The sequence below is a fragment of the Rhinoderma darwinii genome, chromosome 3 (assembly GCF_050947455.1).
Source record: "Rhinoderma darwinii isolate aRhiDar2 chromosome 3, aRhiDar2.hap1, whole genome shotgun sequence".
NCBI classification, from domain to species: domain Eukaryota; kingdom Metazoa; phylum Chordata; class Amphibia; order Anura; family Rhinodermatidae; genus Rhinoderma; species Rhinoderma darwinii.
This window is the reverse complement of record NC_134689.1, coordinates 124,788,080-124,811,292: the sequence shown is the minus strand read 5'-3', so window position 1 is coordinate 124,811,292 and position 23,213 is coordinate 124,788,080. Positions and strand designations below refer to the sequence as shown.

Below are 23,213 nucleotides of genomic sequence, written 5' to 3'. Positions count from 1 at the left end.
CAAGAACCGTTTTTGCAGTTTAGCATTGGTAGAAACAAAAAAGTGTTTCATAAGCCCAAGAGCAAAAAACTCTCAGATTTGTATAGACAGACAATATTTTTTGCAATATGCCAGATAAGAAGCACTTTATTAGTAATAGAACATAGAACAGGTTTTTCTCTGATAGGCATCACAAGTCCACCTTCGGAATGACTTGCAAGGTTGTTGCCCCATCTTGCCAGAATTAGCCAGAGTAGGCAGGAGTGGATATAACATATGTGCGACCTGTGTAGTCGCACAGGGGCCCAGCAGTTAAGGGGGCACTCTGCTACCACAAAATCAGAAAGCAGAATCCTACTGTCTATTAGATTGCATGTGAGGGAATGAGCTAATGAATTTCACAGTTAACAGTTACTGGTGAATTTTTGGAGACATTCTCTATGATAAGGGGATGCACTATGATTTGAGAGCAGGCGGCCCATAAACTGTTATTGCACAAGGGCCCTATTAATTCTGTGTCTGCCCCTGAGAGAAGGGGAACATCTCACAATGTTTATATGCATCTTGTTTTTGGCCATCTGTACATACAAATGTAGGCCACTTTCACACAGTGCAGTATTTTGCGCCCTTACTTTTAAGCCAAAACCAGCAGTGGAAGCTAGAAAAGGTGTAATGAATGGAAAGACGTTTTTTTGCACTCCTGCTTTTGGCTTTAAAGAAAACAGATACAAAATACTGACTAAATCCACACTGTATGAGATTAGCCTGTACCTTGCTTTTTTTGGATTGCATGGCATGAAGAGGCATTGCAAGAGAAGCCATTCCGAAATAGGAATTGCCACTTTACAGTGTTCTGAAGCATGTTGGAACTTATTTAGAACTATAACCTATATTTAATACAATATTTTATTATTACAGTGCTGCCACCCATCTGCACGCCTCCATGTTCTAGTTTCGCTGTGTGCAAGAAAGAGAATTCTTGTGAATGCAAAAAGTTTTATGAAGGGGATGGAAGAACATGCACAGGTAACAGCTCACATACACTGATATGTGCATAAGAGGACAACACCAAAACACAAATAAAAATTTGAGTCAATTAACTTTTTAGATGGCACTGGTGATGATGATAGGTCATGTGATGTTCTTACAGAATTAATACCCTTATATTTACTGAAAGTATGTCATTACTCTTCAATAATCGGAGCTCCTTCCTATCCTCTAGTGGTGAAACTTTGCCAGACAAATAATGGTGGGTGCGACACGAATGCTAAGTGCTCACAAAACGGTGTTAAAGTCACCTGCAGCTGTCTGAAGGGATACAGTGGAGATGGAAAAGTCTGTACAGCCATAAACCCATGTGTTGATGGACTGAATGGTGGTTGCAACGAACATGCCATCTGTACCATGACTGGACCAGTAAGTCTAATGTTCTGGTAAAATGTAACAAAGCAATTTAAAATCTATTTCTGTCTGACTCTTACATAAATGCTTTGCTAGAAACCATCATTTGATGTTGACTGGGAGATGATGGGCTCTTGGTTGGGTTCTGTCATGTACTGAAATGCATATTTTTAGTTTTTTTCGTTAAATGCTTTAGTGTGATTCAATCCATCTACATCATGTTTTACCTTCTTTTATAGAATAAACGGAAATGTGACTGTAAGGACCAATACATAGGTGATGGTGAGGACTGTGAATTAAAGAAGCTGTCCATTGACCGATGCCTGCAGGATAATGGGCAGTGTCACTCAGATGCAATATGTGCTGATTTACACTTTCTAGGTGAGTCATTGCTCTAACCTGAAGGGAAAGCAGTCACATTTAACTGGCTTATGTAGGGTATATCCCACTTGTCGTGGATTTTTGTTTACTTCATGAATGAGCGAGAGCGTAGCCTAAAATAATGCAGTTATCCTAGTAGAGCAAGTCAATGGGTAAAGGCACTTCTACACGAGCGAATCATCAGGTAAACAAGCTATTAAGCAAATGCTTGTTCCCAATCACTTCCCTGTTTAAACAGGGCAAAGATTAGCAGATGAACGTTCATTGTTCAATGGCTGATTGCATCTATTATGCAGCTAGAAAAATGGTTGCTAGTCGGCAGTACATCGACCTGTGTAAGGACAGAGATGTGGTGCTGACATAATGCAAATGCAACGGGACAACAGGATTTGTAGCAACGATTGTTCATCCCCATACGTATCGATCGACCTGCTCCATTTCGATGGAGCAAATGAGCGCTGATTGACAAGCTGTAGTGTCGATCGGCGCTCTTTAAGGTAATAAACATGGGAATATATCTGCCCATGTAAAACCACTGCCTCCCCACCAGTCTAATTACAACTTTTATATAGCGGTTATATCGATCACATTGCAAGAAAGAGTAATTTATAGATCAACAGGGAGGTTAAAAAAAATGAGGTAGCTGGGGTATTGTTTTAGTTGTTTACATTTTTCTCTCCAGCCATAAATTATCATACACATAGTTCCAACAGACCAAAATCTCCTACACAGCAAAGTTTGAAGGTAGCCATACAATTCAGATAGCGGTTGACCAACAGCTATTTCCCCCAACTCCCCCATGTGTTTTCAATGGGGAAAGGGGAATAAACCGCTCAGTGGCGGACACAGACTGCAAAAGGCCCCTGTGCAGATAATGTGCCAGGGCCCCCCCGCCCCCCCCCCAATACCGACAAAGTTACCTAAACATATATATGCATATAAAAATAAACCTTACTAATAAAAATTATGAAGGAAGATTTATATTGTACATTTTATTACCAGTTTAGAACACAAGTAACACATTTTTTTCCGGGTTAAATTCTTATCTAAACTAAGTCCCTAAATGTGGGCAAAGAAAATGAAAAACCTATACTCACCTCCTCCGGCTGTATGGCGTTATCTACAGGGGGGACTGTATGGCGCTATCAACAGAGGGGGCTGTATGGCGTTATCTACAGGGGGGACTGTATGGCGCTATCTACAGAGGGGTCTGTATGGCGCTATCTACAGGGGGGTCTGTATGGCGCTATCTACAGGGGGGACTGTATGGCGCTATCTACAGGGGGGACTGTATGGCGCTATCTACAGGGGGGACTGTATGGCGCTATCTACAGGGGGGACTGTATGGCGCTATCTACAGGGGGGACTGTATGGCGCTATCTACAGGGGGGACTGTATGGCGCTATCTACAGGGGGGACTGTATGGCGCTATCTACAGAGGGGGCTGTATGGCGTTATCTACAGGGGGGCTGTATGGCGTTATCTACAGGGGGCTGTATGGTGTTATCTACAGGGGGGACTTTATGGCGTTATCTACAGTGGGGTCTGTATGGCGTTATCTACAGGGGTTCTGTATGGCGTTCCCTACAGGGGGGGTCTGTAGGGAAAGTCATACAGCCCCCCCCTGTAGGGAACGCCATACAGACCCCCCTTTAGGGAACGCCATACAGACCCCCCTGTAGGGAACGCTATACAGCCCCCCCTGTAGGGAACGCTATACAGCCCCCCCCTGTAGGGAACGCTATACAGCCCCCCCCCCCTGTAGGGAACGCCATACACCCCCAATCACTCAAAAAAATGCGACCTACAGTGTGAAAAGACAAAAGACATGTATCCCCTATCCACAGGATAGGGGATACATGTGTGATCGCTGGCATTGATAGGGAGAGCGGGGGACCGAAAGTCCCCCGAAGTTCTCCATCACTCACCTCTGACTTCCGGTGTCTGCGCAGCTCAAGTGTGACCGGCGCTCCATTCATTTCTACGGAGCTGCCGACACAGACCCCGGAAGTCCGAGGTTTGTGATGGAGAACTTCAGGGGACTTTCGGTCCCCCGTTCTCCCTATCAATGCCAGCGATCACACACGTATCCCCTATCCTGTGGATAGGGGATACATGTCTTATGTTTAATGGCAGAGCGGGGAGATACTCCCTGCTCTGCCGTAGTGTTCCGTGGCATCGCGCTGTAGCAGCCATAGCGGCAGCTAGCGGAGATTCCGGCCAAGGTGGGGGCCCGTGCCGGCAGGTGACGCGGGCCCCCTCATGCCGCGGCCCCGTAGCAGCCGCTACGGCTGCTATAGCAGTAGTTACGCCCCTGTGTTAGGGGGAGTTCACACTGAGGTTTTTTTCGCGAAAAACGTCAGAAAGTGCCTCCCATTGAAATCCATGAAATTTTTCCTGCGAGCAGTAAAAACCGCATGCGGGAAAAAGAAGCGCAATGCCCTTTCTTCGGGCGTTTCTGTCTCTGACTTCCCATTGACAACAATGGCAGGCAGAAAATGCGTTTTTTGCTGCGTTTCCCTGCCCACGGCCCGATGGCCGAAAAACGCCACAAAAAAACGCAATGAAAAACGCGGGAAGTGTTCTACCGGCAGGTCAAAATATGCCTCAAAATTCCGGAAGGAATTATGAGGCAGATTTTTCTACATAAAAACTTCTCCCTTCTGACATGAACTTTTTAACTTCATCTACCTGTCCTCTGCAGTCTGCACGTCCTCCACTCGTCCTGTGTCTGTCCTCCGCTCATCCTATGAGTTCTCCGGCAGTCCTGACTGTACTGTCCAGCCGCCCGAAGTCTTACGTCGCACCGCCCCCTGTCCTCTCCCCTGCCTGAGCGCTCCTCCTACCACCAGCATCGCCGTCCTGTCCTATTCATCTGTGCCAGATTGGCAGTGCAGTGTAGCGGCTATCACCGGGCCCGGGCACCCGCCCCCTCCCTCCCGATTGGTAGTGCAGTGTGGCGGCTATCACCGGGCCCCCGCCCCCTCCCTCCCCTCATGCCTAGTGTTGTGATGCTACTAGGCATGAGGGGGCCCGTGCCGCCAGGCCTGGTACATAAAATGTAATGTGCCTGTCAGGGCGACACGGGCCCCCCCATGCCGCGGGCCCCGTAGCAGCTGCTACGGCTGCTACTGTGGTAGTTACGCCACTGAACGGGCCCCCTTCCCACGCGGGGCCCTTGTGCAGCTGCACCGGCTGCACATGCGGTATGTCCGCCCCTGAAACCGCTGCCAGACCCTTCTAGCAGCAGATTATCTCCTGCAGGAACAAAAGACTAGGCATGTTGTAATCCAATATGCCCAATCCTTTTTTCTCCCGATATCTGCCATTGGGGGAGAGCTGGTACATTCCCATACACTTTTAGATAGACGGCCATTCCTGGTGGATTCAGCCGATGGTCATCTAGTGTATATGGGCACAGTAAGAAATCGTTTTATCTATTTTGATAGCAACCTTTTGGTTTAGGACCAAAATACGTTTAACTAAAAGATGGCTTATTATATTCCTCATCACATTATTTCCATTATTACATAGTTATATTACCTTTTATTATTTACATTGCATTCATGGGCTGTATCTGGTATTGCAGTTCAGCCCCATTCACTTGAATAGTATTGAGCTGTTTTACCAAACACAGGCCATGGAGAAGAATAGCTCTGTTCCTGGGGGGGAGCAGATTCTTTATTCTAATCCTGGACAAGCCGTCAAAATCAATGATTAGCATTATCAGTATTCATATTTAGTTTCTAATATATGTAGTATTATAATCTATGTTCTCTCAATAGTCTATTCAGTGCGTGTCCACATAATCCAGCAGATGTTACTACTCATACTTATATATAAATTATATACAATGGGGCTACACTGAAGGACTTTATTCAAGGCAATTGGGTGCTCCACTGAATACAGATTAGAGCAAACCATATGTCCGTACATTATACTACTCATACATGCCTCATTTTGAAGATCTTTTTTCCCCTTAGATGCGACAGTAGGAGTGTTTCACTTACGTTCTCCAAAAGGCCAATACAAGTACAACTTCAGCCAGGCCATCCAAGCGTGCAAAGATGAAGATGCCACCCTGGCTACATATAACCAACTATCTTATGCTCAAAAGGTAAAATGCTAGTAATAAACTATCAGAAATCAAGGCCTCTTATTCCAAACTGTTTACTAAATATATTTCTAGATGTGTATATGTATTTTACATAAAGTGTAAATTGCAATAACCCTTATAGTATAGATTGGAGATGCAAACTTTACAGAATAAATTCCATATCTGAAGCACTTGCCCTAATGCTATCAATATTCAGATAGGAGACCCAGTTTGCCAAAGAAAACATTTGTGACACTTCATCCTCTGCCATTTGTTTATTGACAGTCTTGTTATCCTAAAAGCACTAATACATTTATATGCAACTCAAGATACACATGTATAATGCAGTTCAGAACTTACTCTTTTCTTCTCAGTAGACCCCCCTCCCTTTCTGCACTTGCCCATGTAATACTGGAATGACTTATCATTTAGTAAATTCATTTTATTTGTACAGTGAAACTTTTTTTTAAACTAAAAGATCTCTTCTTTGAGAAGACCACCCCTGATTCAGACCAGATTCCTCTGTAACAGACTCTAAAAGACCATTTTCCACCATTATTTTGGGTGGTCATCTAAAAGAAGTTTCACTTTACATGTATTCTCTTTACTAATCCGATCAGACATGTATTGTCATTCTTTCTTAACTTAAAAAAGTCTCTTTGCTGCCCATAACGGAGTACTTATTTATTTCATGTAGGCCAATTACCATTTATGTTCTGCGGGATGGTTGGATGGATTAAGACTGGGGTATCCAACCGCATACTCAAGCACTAACTGTGGATCTGGGTTTGTAGGGATAGTGGACTATGGAGTTCGTGTCAATTTGTCAGAGACCTGGGATGTTTTCTGTTATAGGACTAAAGGTAAGGTTTATTTTCCAAAATGTAGAGTTATAATGCACACCATCCGCAACAAATTATTTTACTACTGTACACTTTATCTACCAGTCGATTATTCATAACAATTATCTGTAAATGTAGACTTCGCATTATATACAGGGTATATAAACCGACAAAATTTACCCAAATGCAAAAAATAAAACAATTATCCTTCAATATATAGAGAAAAGTACAAAATCTTTATTTAAAGACACAGAGACAGTTATACATACTGTTTAAAAGAACACACCCATAAAAACACATAAAGAAGGACAGTGTATACCATACGACAAGGCATAAATAAAGATTTCACACAGGTCAGTATTAACAAATGTCAGAACATACCTTGTATACATGTAACCAATATGTGCACATCGATTAGTCCAACAACGGAGCCTTAGTTACAACATACCAACTGTCCGCACAAGTAATTTATCAAAAAAACTAAGACCCTATGCTACATGAGACCTCACCCACCATAAGCCAGCTTAAACTGCCGGTATACTGTCCAACACCCCAATGCGCATTTCGCACCTGCCTTCATCAGGGGGTGCTGGATCAGTGTAATTGGAGGATTTAAATAGTCAGCACACATCTCAATCTAAACAAAATTAAATTCAACCCTGTTATTTACTTCTAAAGATGTCTGTTGGTGCATGCGAGAGGGGAGGAGGCACCTCAGTAGCCTTGAGCACGGTGTCTAGAAGTGAGTAATGTGCAACTGCACAGAAAATCCAAATCCATGTTGCGCGGTGAACAACGTCACGAATGGCCCCTCACCACCCGCATGTGCACTGCACCCATAGATCGATTTTGGTCATGTTGGATGATGGCATCGATAATACACAGTGCCAACAAAGCAGACATATTAGGAATATGGAGTCCCCATTAGATGTAAAAATGTACAATCATAACGCAATACCCATTGGTGTATATGTAATCATTAGTTTCCCATTCAAGATGATCCCCATCCTATAGGAGGATATTTTATGACGAGGTAACTTGAAGTGTGCCCAGCATGTACAAAAGGAGACCCAATGCATGCCTAGGGGCTCATTGTGCACACACATGGCATATTATTCAGATAAATAATAAAAGACAATAATATAGAAAATAATAACAATAATACTAAAAACAATACAAATAAATGTAACCCCTTAATGACCGCCGATACGCCTTTTTACGGCGGTCATTAGTGGGCTTTATTCTAGAGCGCCGCTATTCTACGTTGCTGCTGTAGAATAAAGTAAACAGAGCAGGGAGCCGTGAAATCTCCCTGCTCTCAGCTGCCAGAGGCAGCTGAGGGCTGGGGGCGTCCCTGCTCTGCCGGGTGAGATCGATATTAGTATCGATCTCACCCGTTTAACCCTTCAGATGCGGTGCACAATAGCGAGCACCGCATCTGAATGGTTTTGGAGAGAGGGAGGGAGCTCCCTCTCATCTCGCTGACACCCGGCGATAAAATCGCCGAGCGTCTGTGTCTTCTATGGCAGCCGGGGGTCTAATAAAGACCCCCAGGTCTGCCTGGAGCGAATGCCTGCTAGATCATGCCGCAGGCATGACCTAGCAGATGCCTGTCCGTTTTAAACGGACAGGCAGTAATACACTGCAATACAAAAGTATTGCAGTGTATTATAATAGCGATCGAAGGATAGTGAAGTCCCCTAGTGGGACTAGTAAAAAAGTAAAAAAGTTTAATAAAGTTAATTTTAAAAAAAAAGTGAAACAAAAAAAATTAAAAACCCACTTTTTCCCCTTACAAAATGCTTTACTATTAAAAAAAACTACAATAAAGCAAAAAAGTTACACATATTTGGTATCGCCGCGTCTGTAACAACCCCGACTATAAAGCTGTTACATTATTTAACCCGCACTGTGAACGCCGTAAAAAATAAAATAAAAAACAATGGAAAAATTGCTGTTTTCTGTTAATCCTGACTTAAAAAAAATGTGATAAAAAGTGATCAAAAAGTCGCATCTACTCTCAAATGGTACCAATAAAAACTGCAAGTCGTCCCGCAAAAAACAAGACCTTATACAGCTATGCCGACGCAAAAATAAAAAAGTTACAGCTCTTCGAATGTGACAATGGAAAAATGTAAAAAATGGCTTGGACATTAGGGCCCAGAATGCAAGCAGGGGGAAGGGGTTAATCAATACAATACATATTTTATATGAACATACCTCATACTTGGCATAAAACGTGATCAGTAGTTGTAGGTCAATGTTGACTGATTTGGTCTCAGGCTGGGTTCACACGACCTATTTTCAGACGTAAACGAGGCGTATTATGCCTCGTTTTACGTCTGAAAATATGGCTCCAATACGTCGGCAAACATCTGCCCATTTATTTGAATGGGTTTGCCGACGTACTGTGCAGACGACCTGTAATTTACGCGTCGTCGTTTGACAGCTGGCAAACGACGACGCGTAAAATAACTGCCTCGGAAAAGAAGTGCAGGGCACTTCTTTGAAACGTAATTTGAGCCGTTTTTCATTGAAGTCAATGAAGAGCAGCTCAAGAATACAGGCGTCAAAGACGCCTCGCATAATACGAGGAGCAGCTATTTACGTCTGAAACGAGGCAGCTGTTTTCTCCTGAAAACAGTCTGTCTTTTCAGACGTAAAAGCCTCTCATCGTGTGCACATACCCTCAGGGTACACTTGGCACGCAGTATGTCCGATATGGCCATAAAAGAGTACATTGTTGTATTCATAAATGTAACAATACTGTTGTAGGTAGCATGGTGGAAATAAATGAAGCTGATGTATTATGTATATGTTTGTTGTGTTCCCTTGGGTTTTCATTAAATATATATATTATTGCTTTTCCGTAGACGTACAGTGCACCTGCAAGCCCGGCTATGTAGGAGATGGCTACACCTGCAATGGGAACCTGCTCCAAGTCCTTATGTCTTTCCCTGAATTTTCAAGCTTTATATTGGTATGTTAAGAAATAATCACAGAACGCGACAGAAGCACAATGGCTTCCATTTTACTCTCAGCTGAAAAAAAACCTATTTCCTTATTTTAACTCTGCTTTGTAGATGATATCGGTGCCCAGAAGAATTCTTAAAATGTTGCTAGAGGTGCCTGGGTACAAAAGAGTAGTTTGCTGCCATTTTGTAAACTGTTCAATTTTTCCTAACTGTAAATGCAATGATATTTACCAAAATATCCAAAGACCTTTATTTATGGTGAATGAAATAATTAGAAGTAATAAAGGTGGGTTAGTCATTTCATATGTCATGTGTTGAACACTAAATTATAAACATGCACAAAATTGCAGATTTATTAATTTCAATCCTCTTTCCACAGGAAATCTTTAGGTATTCCAATACTTCAGCCAAAGGCAAAGAATTTATGAGTTATCTTACTGACTTGTCCATACAAGCTACACTTTTTGCACCGAGTAATGATGGCATTAATGAGAATGTGGTAAGTAACCGTTACTTGTGAGCAGTTACAAGCATGATCTTAATAACTCGTGTGTCATTACAGAGGTGATGGTTTTATGTGATGATGAAATCAACAATAATTAAAGAGTGTTTTCACCTAAAATGGAAAAATTATCATATATTAGTAAATCAGAAGTTAGAGCTGTAGACAAAGTTTAGTAATAATGTTTGTTTTATTTACAGAGATATTGGCAATTCTCAATTCGGTTGCAGAAGCCATTTTTTTTAAAAGTGACAACAGGAAGTGCAGCCATGTTAGTTGTCACCTCTGAATGAGCTTCTTAGTAACTGATGGTAAAACTGTAATTTTTTTTAGAACATGTTTAATCAATACCAAAGTGATAATTTACCAAGTAGATTATTTAAAAGTAACAACAATATGGCTGCACCCAAACAAAAATAACAATATCGATGTAAATAAAACATTACCAAACTATAGCAACATTTGATTTACTAATATATGGCCAATTGTAGATTTTGGATGGAAATTCTTTTTAAAACCACACAGAGATTCTTATATCAGAAATAGATTAGAATGTCTTGAAACTATGTCAGAATTATTGCACCTTTCACTGTCTTCTTTACTTTCGTAGACTCTCTCTGGTCGTGATATTGAATATCACATTGCCAATGTCAGCATGGTATTCTTTAGTGACCTCACCAATGGAACATTACTTCAGACCAGGATAGGCAGCAAGCTTCTTGTTTCTTTCGACGAAACCTTCTCAGACCCACAATTCAAGGTAAGAGATTTATGTTATCTACACATGTACAACAATAAAAGGCCGGCTGTAGTTTTTTCTTTGTACATTTAGTGCAGTATGCCCAAAATTCCAAGAATTTCATGCTATTTACAATTAGACTGCAATGTTTGCCCAGATTATAAAAAAATAAAATAAAAAAATTGAAACCACCAACAACCAACTTTCTGTATGTGGGTGCTTTATTCATGGCGAGCAAATGCCATGCATGAGCCGAGGGAGAAATCTAGAAGTAAAACAGACATATTTATTCTTCAGCATTACAGCTAGGTCAGATATAGGATAACGTAGGCATATTAGCATTACTATATTCAGCAAAATCATAGGAATTCTGGTAAAACTAATAGATAAAAAAACAATCTTTATTGCTCATTCTGTTATATCCTATACCTGTCTTAGTGTACTAGTACAGTCAGGCTGTGCATTAGTTACAGCACGTGCAACAACTGTTTCTGATAGAGATAGTGGTATTAGATTATAAATGTTCAAGGGATGGAAAACTGAGCAATTACCAAAACCCTCATTCCCTAAAATGCCCCGAGGACAGGAAGCCTAGGAATAAACTACAACCACCCAGTACTACTTAGCGGTGTATGATGGTTTTGCGGAATTTAAGTATGATGTGGGCTGGTTAATTGAATATTATTGTATATTGCCTATTATTTGGACACTATCTAGTTAAATGGTTTGGGCTGTAAATGACAGTATTATTTTGTCACTACTGTATATGATGTTATGTATTAGAAAAAGTGTTCAGACTGGTTTTAATTTTTTTTGTGTTCATTCATTTTCAGAACTATATCAGATATGTAGGTGGCAAACGTATAGTACAGGCAGACTACATTGCTTCAAATGGAGTGATACATATGATATCCGAACCTCTTAAAGCTCCCCCTGAGCCATTAGTAAGTATAAAACGATATTCAGTTGTAAATGCTCAGAGTAGCCACTAGGGGGAACAGCAGGTGCTATAGTGAATGTGTGTATATACAGCTCACATGTTCACACAGCTATATTTTCAGTCCATCAGCATATTTCTATAACAGGACCAGATCTCACCTGTGTAAAGAAAAAAAACCTTAGCTTTGGGAGACTAAATCTACTGGGATTCAAACCAGTTTTAGTCATAAATGTGTGAAAGGAGCATGAAAAGAAAATACAGCTTTGTGAATGTGTCTCAGTATTTAATTTTGAAGTATTGATAGGACATCACCTGCGCTATTTTGTCCGGCAAAAGCAACAGAATCTGCAAGAGAGACCTCTGATGGAGCCTCTGACTTAGATGTGAACAGAGCCTAATCAGTCACAAACTAACTTATTGTTAGTCGTTATCCAGGTTGTTAAAATTCATGGCTTAACCTTGAACTGAATAGCTGCTGCAAATGTAATGCCTCGTGCAGGCACGAACAGAAAGAAGATCCATGAAAACAGTGAAGAGGCTGCAGCACTCGTACGAGCGCCGCGACCCCTTTAAACAGCGGATCGGTGGGGGAGCCAGCAGTCGGACCCCCCACCGATCTAATACTGATGGCCATCAATTTTTATGACCCGGATAACCCCTTTAATAAAAATGATCCCATGTAAAGGTCTGAAGTGATGCTGTTCAGTAATACCGTAACTATATACAGCCTAGTGGAGTATAGGTTTACTTACCTTGACATATTAATTTACCTGAGGGCTCATTTATATGAGTGTATTTAAGGGCTGAGCAGACTGGAAAAATAAGAGAAAAATACAGCTGTTAAGGCACATGTACATTGCAAAGTTACAGATCCCTGCTGTACATACCTCTGATTTTATACAAACTAGTTGCATGTCATATTAGTTAGAGGTTTCTCCCCTAAAAGCATTATTTGTAGGGGAGAATATGGTGCCATAGGAACTCCGTGTGCCACCGTACAGGGTCTGTACATGCCACTTTGCTGTGTGAATGGACCCTTACACCCATGGAAATAAGTCTTGAGACTGAGGTATGGTACAGCCCAACTTACTTTTCTAACTTCTCATCATTGACTCTTCCCTTTCTCTGTATTAGGTTCTACATGCCGGGCATGGAGCAGGAATATTCTTTAGCATTGTCTTCATCATTGGATTAGTGGCACTTGCCATATTCGCATACAAGAAGTTCAGCAGAAAAGACTTTCAGTTTCAGCAGTTTCATGAGGTAATGGTCTCCTAAAATACTGGGCTGAGCTTTACTGCCAAGAGCAGAGGAAGCCATACACCAAATATCTGTATTGTTCACTAACAGGAGCAGAACCATTTCCTCAGATACACATCCTTGTGACCTCAGTCAGACACCTGACAAGTCCATGACCTTTATCACTGTGAATCCCTACCTTTGCCCCCATACTTGAATTAGTCTCTTTTTTTTAACCTGTTGCAGTCCCAGCCGCTTTTCATTTTCCCTCATCTTCTAAAAGCCAGGACTGTTTTATTTTCGAGTCAACATAGCCATATGAGGGCTTGTTTTTGCGGTACTAGTTGTAGTTTTTAACAGCACCATTTCTTGTACCATATGTTGAGGAAGTCATGGCTCAAAATATATTAGACTGAAATTTTAGATGAGTGTTTCAACCGACACTCACTCTAGAAATTTAGCCATCTCCAAATGAAAGATTATAACTATGTATATCGGAGAGAAGTAGAGACACAGACATTGCTTGTATGCTCAAAAATACTCCTCTGAGGTTTATTGATCAAAAAATTACAATAATATTATTCAAATGGGGTGTAGGCTTGACGTTAACCAATCAGAGACTATGTGACAATAACTCTGATTCAGCCTATAGAATATAATGAGAATATTTCATATTGAGCCAATCACAGACATATAATATTACATTTGAAGTGTATTGTAATTTCATTAGATGCTTACGTCCGACTTGCATCTGTTCTATTTGGCAAGAATACAATAGTTTGTTCTTCTAAATGGGGAGTGTGTAGGAGTTATATTCACATATGTATGTCTGGGCAATCAGCCAGACTACTATCTACAAGGTTAGGACCCATGCACACGACAGCAAAAAACCTCCGTTTTTGCGGACCGCAATTGCGGTCCGCAAAAACGGAGCCATTCTCTTTCATTGAACACTGACACCTTTCCGTAGCACTACGGAAGGGTGTCAGTGCCGTGGAAATGTTCCGGGAATTATGGAACATGTCCGTTCTTTCGCATTTTGCGGGCCGTGCTCCCATACTTTGTATGGGAGCATGGCCCGAAAATGCGGCTGTCAGTCAGCGGCCGGCCGTGCCCGCAATCACGGGCCGTGATTGCGGGCACGGTCGTGTGCATGGGGCCTTACAGAAGAAACATTCAAAGATGATATATTTTTGAAATAGGTGGGGAATTTGGTCATTGCATGAGGAATAGAAATTACATCTCTGAATTCATAATGTAATTTAACACAGCGAATATAAGCAAATCCATCACACATATAATGTACTGAAAAACTGCAAAGACATTCCTTGTGGGTGGAATAGAAAAAACAGCGATTCCTCCATTGTTTTTAAGGCGTTCACTGTGCGGTAAAAACCATGCCAACTTTATTCTGCGGGTCAGTATGGTTACGGCGATACAAAACATTGTTTTTTTATGACTTACTACTTTTACAAAAAAAACGATTTGTTAAAAAAAATAGTTTTGTGTCTAATTCTGAGAGCCATAACTTTTTATTTTATATTTCTGCTAATAGAGCATGATGAGGGCTTTAGTTATTTATTTAGATTTTATTGGTGCCATTTTGGGGTACATTCGACTCTTTAATCACTTTTTATTCATTATTTTTGGGAGCTAATGCGACCAAAAAAACCGCAATTCTGGCTTTACTTTTTTGCTGCTGTTGTTTTTTACAGTGTTCACCCTGCAGAAGATAAATAATGTTGTATTGCAATAGATCAGACATTTCCGGACACGGCCATACTAATAATGTTTATTTTTTTCTTTTACATTACTTTAGGGGAAAATATTGCTTGTACAATACAGTGCCATACTTACGTATTGCTATTAAAAGGGGTTGTCCGGGCATGGGGCGGTTTTTCATACTGATGACCTGTCCAATGGGTAGGTCATCAGTATATGATCAGTGGGGGTCTGACACCGGGACCCTGAAACCGATCAGCTGTTCCAGCTGCCTCCAGCACCGGAAGTTATGCAGTGGTTGTTTCCGGAAGCAGATGGCTCCGTGCACTGCATAGCGACTATGCTGCAGCTATGCTCCTATTGATTGTAATAGGAGCAGAGCTGCAGTGTTGCACCATGACCGCTATGCAGTGGTCAGAGCCATCTGCTTCTGACACCGACCACTGCATAACTTGCTGATCGGCAGACTTGTGGCCCTTTGTTAGACCCCCTGGCTGCTATGACAACTATCAGTAATGGCTTTGCAGGGGGCGGATGGAGTAACAGAGTAAGCACCCCCATTTATAACGGCTTAGATGCCGCAGTTGATATTTATCGCAGCATCTAGGTGGTTAATATGCCATGATCTGAATTATTTTTGATCCTGCCCTTTAGCGTGAGGTGTCCGCTATAAGTGTCAGCGTATGGAATGGGCTAAGCCTGTGCCCCCGATCCATACTTGCACAGGTTGCATACACTTCTGTTCCTTCATCTGTGCCTGTTTTAAAGAAAATAGACACGACTAAAAGTGTAGCGGTGACAGAGGAAAGAGTAGAGCAGTAAGGAGCTTTACCCAGCTCTTCATCATAGAACAGTAGCAGATCCGAGGGCACTATAGCTTCAAGTTGAAAATGATTGAAAAAGCCATTTCCTATCCTATTTTTTATCCTTCCCTCATGCCCTGTCATCTGTCTTAAGGTGGCCATACACCTTCAATTGCTATCGGCCGAATAAGCAACTATTCCTCCCGACCTCCCCATACACATGCACGCTCGGTTCGGAAGAGTGTGCACTTATTTTCAATGGTGAGAGGGGACTAAGCCGCTGCTAAACACCTCTTATCACATTTGAAAACAAAGGATTGGCCATCTTAAAATGTAACATGCCCAGTTTTTTCCCTCAACATCTGCCATACAAACGTTGGATGAACCAACCGATCCCGCAGAAATCGGCGGGTTCAGTCTAAGTTAATCTAATGTATATGGCCACCTTTAGCAGAAACAGAAAACAGGCACAGATGACAGGAGGGGAAAAATTATGAATAAGAACACCTGGGGCCACAGCAATGCACTTGCTGGAAGGTTCACTCACTGTTATCTTTCACTTTATTCAACTACCATTATTAATTACCCTTCCCGTTTAGTAAATTATAAGACATAGATATGTGATCTATCAGTCTTGCGATATACTGCGATATACTGTTTATAAATAAACCTTGCAGAAATGCTTCTGAGTCACTCTATTCTACTCACAAATGCTTCTTATATAATGTAAGGTGAACATGTATTATTAGTAACGAGTAATGTCTTGGTAGAATGAAGTCTGACATGTGAAGTCTTTTATGTTATACAGTATGATGAAAAGGAAGTAGTGTCTGATTTCAACATAGTTCCATCCTCAAACATTGCAAACCCCATGTATGACAGCGTGGAAACTGCCAACATCCCTCCGGAACCTACAGCAGAGCCAACGTTTCAACCATTTTCTGTAAGTTTTCTGCTCTGTTGTCATTCAGATTGCGAAGTTTGATAACTAGCTGTGTTACTAACGTTATATGTAATATGATGCTATACATGTTCATTCAGTTATACCCATAGTGACCATTTTTGAAAAAAGATTGCAGGGAAATTCTAGATTAAAAAAGCAAAATGTCCACATGAGCACAGCCCTCAAATTCTAACTACGCTACCATTGCAGCCCCATTAACAGTGCCAGTGCCATCTAAGGGCTTGTCTACACGTAGCGGAATTTCTGCATATTTTCCGTGCGAAATTGCAGACGGAAAATATGCAGCAGAATACAGTAGCAGCAAAGTGGGTGAGATTTAACAAATCTCATCCACACACTGTGTAAAATTTCCGACCAGATATTGACCTGCGGTGCGTATTTTTCGTACCGCAGCATGTCAATTCCTGCTGCGGAAAGTGGACTGAATTGCTGCGTTTTTTCAGAGATGTCACCATCTCCCAACATTGAGAAAAACGCAGCAAAATCTGCATTAGGGCATGACCACACATGGCGGAATTCCTCCGCAACTGTCCGCATCCATGCCGCACAGAATCTGCGTTGCAGATTCTGCTGCGGATCTGCACAAAATGTGCAGTACATTGATGCGGACTGGCCGCTGCGGACTGCAGGAAAAGTGCTTCCCTTCTCCCTATCAGTGCAGGATAGAGAGAAGGGACAGCACTTTCCCTAGTGAAAGTAAACGACTTTCATACTTACCGGCCGTTGTCTTGGTGACGCGTCCCTCTTTCGGCATCCAGCCCGACCTCCCTGGATGACGCGCCAGTCCATGTGACCGCTGCAGCCTGTGCTTGGCCTGTGATTGGCTGCAGCCGTCACTTACACTGAATCGTCATCCTGGGAGGCCGGACTGGAGACAGACCCAGGGAGTTCTCGGTAAGTATGAACTTATATATTTTTTTACAGATACATGTATATTGAGATCGGTAGTCACTGTCCCGGGTGCAGAAACAGTTACTGCCGATCGCTTAACTCTTTCAGCACCCTGGACAGTGACTATTTACTGACGTCTCCTAGCAACGCTCCCGTCATTACGGGAGCCCCATTGACTTCCTCAGTCTGGCTGTAGACCTAGAAATACATAGGTCCAGCCAGAATGAAGAAATGTCAAGTTAAAAAAGCAAGACGCATCCGCAGCACACATGACATGTGCATGACAGCTGCGGACTTCATTGCGGAACTTTGAATCTCCATTGAAGTCAATGGAGAAATTCCGCCATGAGTCCGCCACTGCTCCGCAACAGACAGAGCATGCTGCGGACACCAAATTCCGCTCCGCAGCCTATGCTCCGCAGCGGAATTGTACGCATCGTGTAAACGAACACTGCTAAATTAAAGTGAAAGTCAATGGAGAAACGGCTCCGCTGCGGATTAACGCTGCGGAGTGTCCGCAGCGGAATTTAAGTGAAATTCCGCTATGTGTGAACCCGCCCTTAGGGTATGTGCACACACACTAATTACGTCCGTAATTGACGGACGTATTTCGGCCGCAAGTAGTGGACCGAACTCAGTGCAGGGAGCCGGGCTCCTAGCATCATACTTATGTACGATGCTAGGAGTTCCTGCCTCTCCGTGGAACTACTGTCCCGTACTGAAAACACGATTACAGTACGAGACAGTTGTCCTGCAGAGAGGCAGGGACTCCTAGCATCGTATATAACTATGATGCTAGGAGCCCGGGTCCCTGCAGTGTGTTCGGTCCGGTACTTGCGGCCGAAATACGTCCGTCAACTACGGACGTAATTAGTGTGTGTGCACATACCCTTATTTTCTGAAGTAAAAAATGCAGGAAACTGTGGTTTTTCCGCAGCTGAAATCTTGCTAGTTTCTGCGGAATTGCATTTCCATTACATGTGGACAAGCCCTAACTGTGCCAAAGCTAGCGCGTTCCAAGCCAAAAATCACCTCATACACAATCCTAGCTAATAAGTTCAATGATCAAAAAACCCACACTCCTCCTCACTCTGCGCTGTCAGAAAGCTATGTGTGCAGCCACTAACATGTGACTTACTGCCGTATATATTCAGTTCGGTGGCATAGTCAGTGAATGACTGCTCCAGCTGAACTGACTTTGTAGGCCACTTGCCTGACCCTTTAACTAGATTCTGTCGCTCTCCCCTTTTTTGGGAGACTTCTGCACAATACAGGGGGTAGGAGAGTATGCTCATACAAAAATTTTATGACCATGTAGTCTATATCAATACATTCTATACTTTTATAACATATTATTCATGTTTGTTAAAATGTGAACCATATAATAACCAAATTGTATTTACAACTTCCACTGCCCTTGATTGATGGGACTGTAAAGGCGTTTTCTGGTTTTATGCAACTAAAGATTAAGGCCGGATTCCCACGTAGTGTAAACACTGCAGAATTTCCGCAACAGAATTCTGTGAGGAAATTCCGCAGCACTAGGGCTGGGTTCACACGACCATGTTACGTCCGTAATGTACGGAACGTAATTCGGCCGGAAGACCCGGACCGAACACAGTGCAGGGAGCCGGGCTCCTAGCATCATAGTGATGTACGACGCTAGGAGTCCCTGCCTCGCTGCAGGACAACTGTTCCGTACTGTAATCATGATTACAGTACGGGACAGTAGTTCCACGCAGAGGCAGGGACTCCTAGCATCGTACATAACTATGATGCTAGGAGCCCGGCTCCCTGCACTGTGTTCGGTCCGGGTCTTCCGGCCGAATTACGTTCCGTACATTACGGACGTAACATGGTCGTGTGAACCCAGCCTTAGAGTAACAGCAAAGTGTATGAGTTTTAGATCTCGTTCCCACGCTGCGGAAAAAAACCTGCAGCGTAAACGTTAATTGACCTGCATTGCAGAATTTAAATCCACAGCACGTCAATTTATGCGTTTTCGTCGCTTTTCTGTTGCGGGTTTTCCCCATTGAATTCAATAAGGATGCAAATAGAGCAGTCGACTGCGCTATTGCTTGCGTCAAGAACAGAATCAATAGCGCAGTCGACTGCGCTATTGGTGGCGTCAAGAACAACGGAACCCTGTCATAACTGTGACAAGCGGAAAACTTTAGCAACGTTTCCGTCACCTTTGAGATCAATGGTGAGGGAAACGGAAGCTGAGGTTTCAGTTTGCCTTTCCGTTGAGGGGTTACCCAACAAAAACCTCCTACGGAACCCCTTAACGGAAGGGCAACGGTGATGTGAACACAGCCTAACACATATGGTAGGCTTAGATACAGGGTCCAGCAGACAGTAATCTTATACAGTATAAGATTACTCTCTGCTGGACCCTGTATCTAAGCCTACCACATGGTAGGTTTAAAGTGGTTGTCCAGTCCCTAAACATTGATGGCCTATCCTCAGGATAGGCCATCAATAGCGGATGGGTCGGGGTCCGACTCCCGGGACCCCCGCCAATCAGCTGTTTTGAAGGGGGTGCAGTGCTCGTACAAACGCGGCTTTCGCCTTCAATTTCCCTTACTTGCTCACACTGAATCGCTGACACGTCCGTGTCGGCGATTCAGTGTGAGAAAGTGACCGGAATGAAGGGCAAGTAGCGCTGCGCCCCCTTCAAAACAGCTCTTTGGCAGAGGTCTCAGGAGTCGGACCCCGACCTATCAGCTCCAGCAGACAGTGGTATTAAACTTACCATCCTCTTCAGCTGCAGCGGAGGTCCTGACTCCATCCATGGTCAGGATGTTGTGCGCAGCGCATAGCGTTGTGACGTCATGCGCTGTGCGCAGCGCATAGCGTTGTGACGTCATGCGCTGTGCACAGCGCTGTGATATCAGGACCTTCGCTGCATTCCGAAACAAGGAAGGTAAGTACTGTCAGTTGCTATAGGTAATGGGGACCCGTGTCGTTTATTACACAGGCCCCAGTTACTATAGTAACTTTTCATTGATGTGGTGCGGGGGGGGGGCTTAGAGGCCGGTCGCAATTGCGACCCCAATAGTTACGCCACTGGCATTATATACATAAAGCCGGAAAGGCCCTTTAAAGTATTAAAGTAAAACAAAAATTATTATTTTTTTGGTAGAATTATAGTTTTTAATTAGGACCTTTAAGGGTGTGGACTAACGTGGTAGATTTGCAATGCGAATGCCACATCGCAAATGTGCATAAATTTACAGTTCAATTCAAGTGCATAGGGTTTTCAAAACCCCATCCACATGAAAATCAGAGCATGCTGCAAATTCTTGTGTGGAAAAGCCATGGACCACCCTTTCATAAGGTGAAATCCACAGCAAAAATCAGCGGCAATAGTGGAGAATCTCCACAAATCTGCAGCGAATTCATTGCAAAATCCGCATGTGGATTCATCACGGATTTGTGGTAAAATCCGCGGTGGAAATTCTCTGCCATGTTTGGTCTCATCCTAAGGCTGGATTCACATGAGCGTGTTCGACCTGTGATATACGGTCCGTATGTCGGCCGCGTTTCCCGGACCGAACGCACTGTAGGGAGCCGGGCTTCTAGCATCATAGTGATCTATGACACTAGGTGCCCCTGCTTCAGACTGAATGGAAGAGCAGGAGTAAAATATTTTACTCTTGGCACACGGAAGCTTTGCATAGATGACTAAGTCAATGTCGGCATTGATGACGAGAGAATACGTTTCTATTTAAAGTGTTCCCTATTAAATTACTGAATGTTCTCAGTGCCCCGTACATACAGAACTCTTGCCAGTTAGTCACAATGTTCTCTCCTGTATCATGCACTGTGCACACTGCAAAATAGGGGACCCACCAAAAATTTCTTAAGGTCATGATATTTTACACTTATTGCCCAGACTGCTTACATAAATAGTTGCTGTCTCAATCAATCAGATGTAGTTGAAAAACGACTGTGTGGATTTCCATGCTTTGTATAGTATGTATTCTATACTTGCCCGTTCCTGTGATATAAGGCATGTAGACATAACCCAATCACAATTTAATATGATTCCAGATATGTTGCTTAGCTGGGCATAAAGATCATGTACTTTTTGTTTACATGACTTTATAAAATTATGGTTAGTATATTACATTTGCTACTACAGTCCTAGAAAATCTAATATTTAATGTACATTATATAGAATGTTTTCCTTTTTTTTTTTTTTTTCAGGACTCAGACGATCAGCAGCTAGTAAACTTTGGTGGCCGAAGAAAAAAATTGTAAATAGGATAAATCCAGCGGTAGCTGACACAAGTGGGTGACTGCTGTTGTAACCATAACCTAACAGCTGATGACTACAAACTGCAGGTGTCTGTTCCAGCCTATCAGTCTGGTCGGTTCCATTCACTTGCATAAACCAGATGGTGTCCAATTATTCAGTTACCCTGTAGATTGTACAGTTCCTGCCTGCAGAGATTATTGGGGCCTAGCTTTGGGGCAGGTCCACACTTTATTTGGCTCTTTTACTGTGAACCTGTAAATAAAAACCATTGATTCAGTTTGGACATCATATCCATTCATGTTCTTAGGGCATGACCACACGTGGCGGATTTCCTCCGCAACTGTCCGCATCAATGCCGCACAGAATCTGCGTCGCAGATTCTGCTGCGGATCTGCACAAAATATGCAGAAAATTGATGCGGACTAGCTGCTGCGGACTGCGGGAAAAGTGCTTCCCTTCTCCCTATCAGTGCAGGATAGAGAGAAGGGACAGCACTTTCCCTAGTGAAAGTAAAAGAATTTCATACTTACCGGCCGTTGTCTTGGTGACGCGTCCCTCTTTCGGCATCCAGCCCGACCTCCCTGGATGACGCGCCAGTCCATGTGACCGCTGCAGCCTGTGCTTGGCCTGTGATTGGCTGCAGCCGTCACTTACACTGAAACGTCATCCTGGGAGGCCGGACTGGAGACAGACGCAGGGAGTTCTCGGTAAGTATGAACTTATATGTTTTTTTACAGATACATGTATATTGAGATCGGTAGTCACTGTCCCGGGTGCAGAAACAGTTACTGCCGATCGCTTAACTCTTTCAGCACCCTGGACAGTGACTATTTACAGACGTCTCCTAGCAACGCTCCCGTCATTACGGGAGCCCCATTGACTTCCTCAGTCTGGCTGTAGACCTAGAAATACATAGGTCCAGCCAGAATGAAGAAATGTCATGGTAGTAAAACCAATACGCTCCGCAGCACACATAAGATCTGCGGACTTCATTGCGGAATTTTGACTCTCCATTGAAGTCAATGGAGAAATTCCGCCATGAGTCCGCCACTGCTCCGCAACAGACAGAGCATGCTGCGGACACCAAATTCCGCTCCGCAGCCTATGCTCCGCAGCGGAATTTTACGCCTCGTCTAAACGAACACTGCTAAATTAAAGTGTAAGTCAATGGACAAACGGCACCGCTGCGGATTAACGCTGCGGAGTGTCCGCAGCGGAATTTAAGTGAAATTCCGCCACGTGTGAACCCAGCCTAAGAGTTCGGTTCACCTTCAAGACTTGCTTGAGAAATGCATTGAAGATTTGCGTTACAGACGTCACACGGATAATAAACTGTAGAACACAAGACACGTCAGGTTCGTTCCACATTAATGCTTGACTATGTCTTTCCCCACTAACAGTCATACACTCCATAATGGAATACTTTTCAATGTAACCATCATGCAGCACATATCAAAAAGTCAAGAAAACAAGTT

At 43.0% G+C, this 23,213-nt stretch overlaps 1 protein-coding gene across 1 annotated transcript in view; it reads left to right on the top strand.

Moving 5' to 3' along the window:
• STAB2 (stabilin 2) overlaps window positions 1-22,015 on the top strand; it is a 125,387-nt gene extending 103,372 nt beyond the window's left edge. The window contains exons 58-69 of the mRNA XM_075856671.1: window positions 898-1,005; window positions 1,202-1,395; window positions 1,620-1,761; window positions 5,745-5,878; window positions 6,555-6,720; window positions 9,573-9,679; window positions 10,054-10,173; window positions 10,787-10,936; window positions 11,749-11,859; window positions 12,990-13,118; window positions 16,428-16,562; window positions 21,687-22,015. Coding sequence (XP_075712786.1) covers window positions 898-1,005; window positions 1,202-1,395; window positions 1,620-1,761; window positions 5,745-5,878; window positions 6,555-6,720; window positions 9,573-9,679; window positions 10,054-10,173; window positions 10,787-10,936; window positions 11,749-11,859; window positions 12,990-13,118; window positions 16,428-16,562; window positions 21,687-21,740 — 1,550 coding nt within the window. The 3' untranslated portion in view covers window positions 21,741-22,015. The remainder of the gene's footprint in view (window positions 1-897; window positions 1,006-1,201; window positions 1,396-1,619; window positions 1,762-5,744; window positions 5,879-6,554; window positions 6,721-9,572; window positions 9,680-10,053; window positions 10,174-10,786; window positions 10,937-11,748; window positions 11,860-12,989; window positions 13,119-16,427; window positions 16,563-21,686) is intronic.
• Window positions 22,016-23,213: the final 1,198 nt, after the last annotated feature.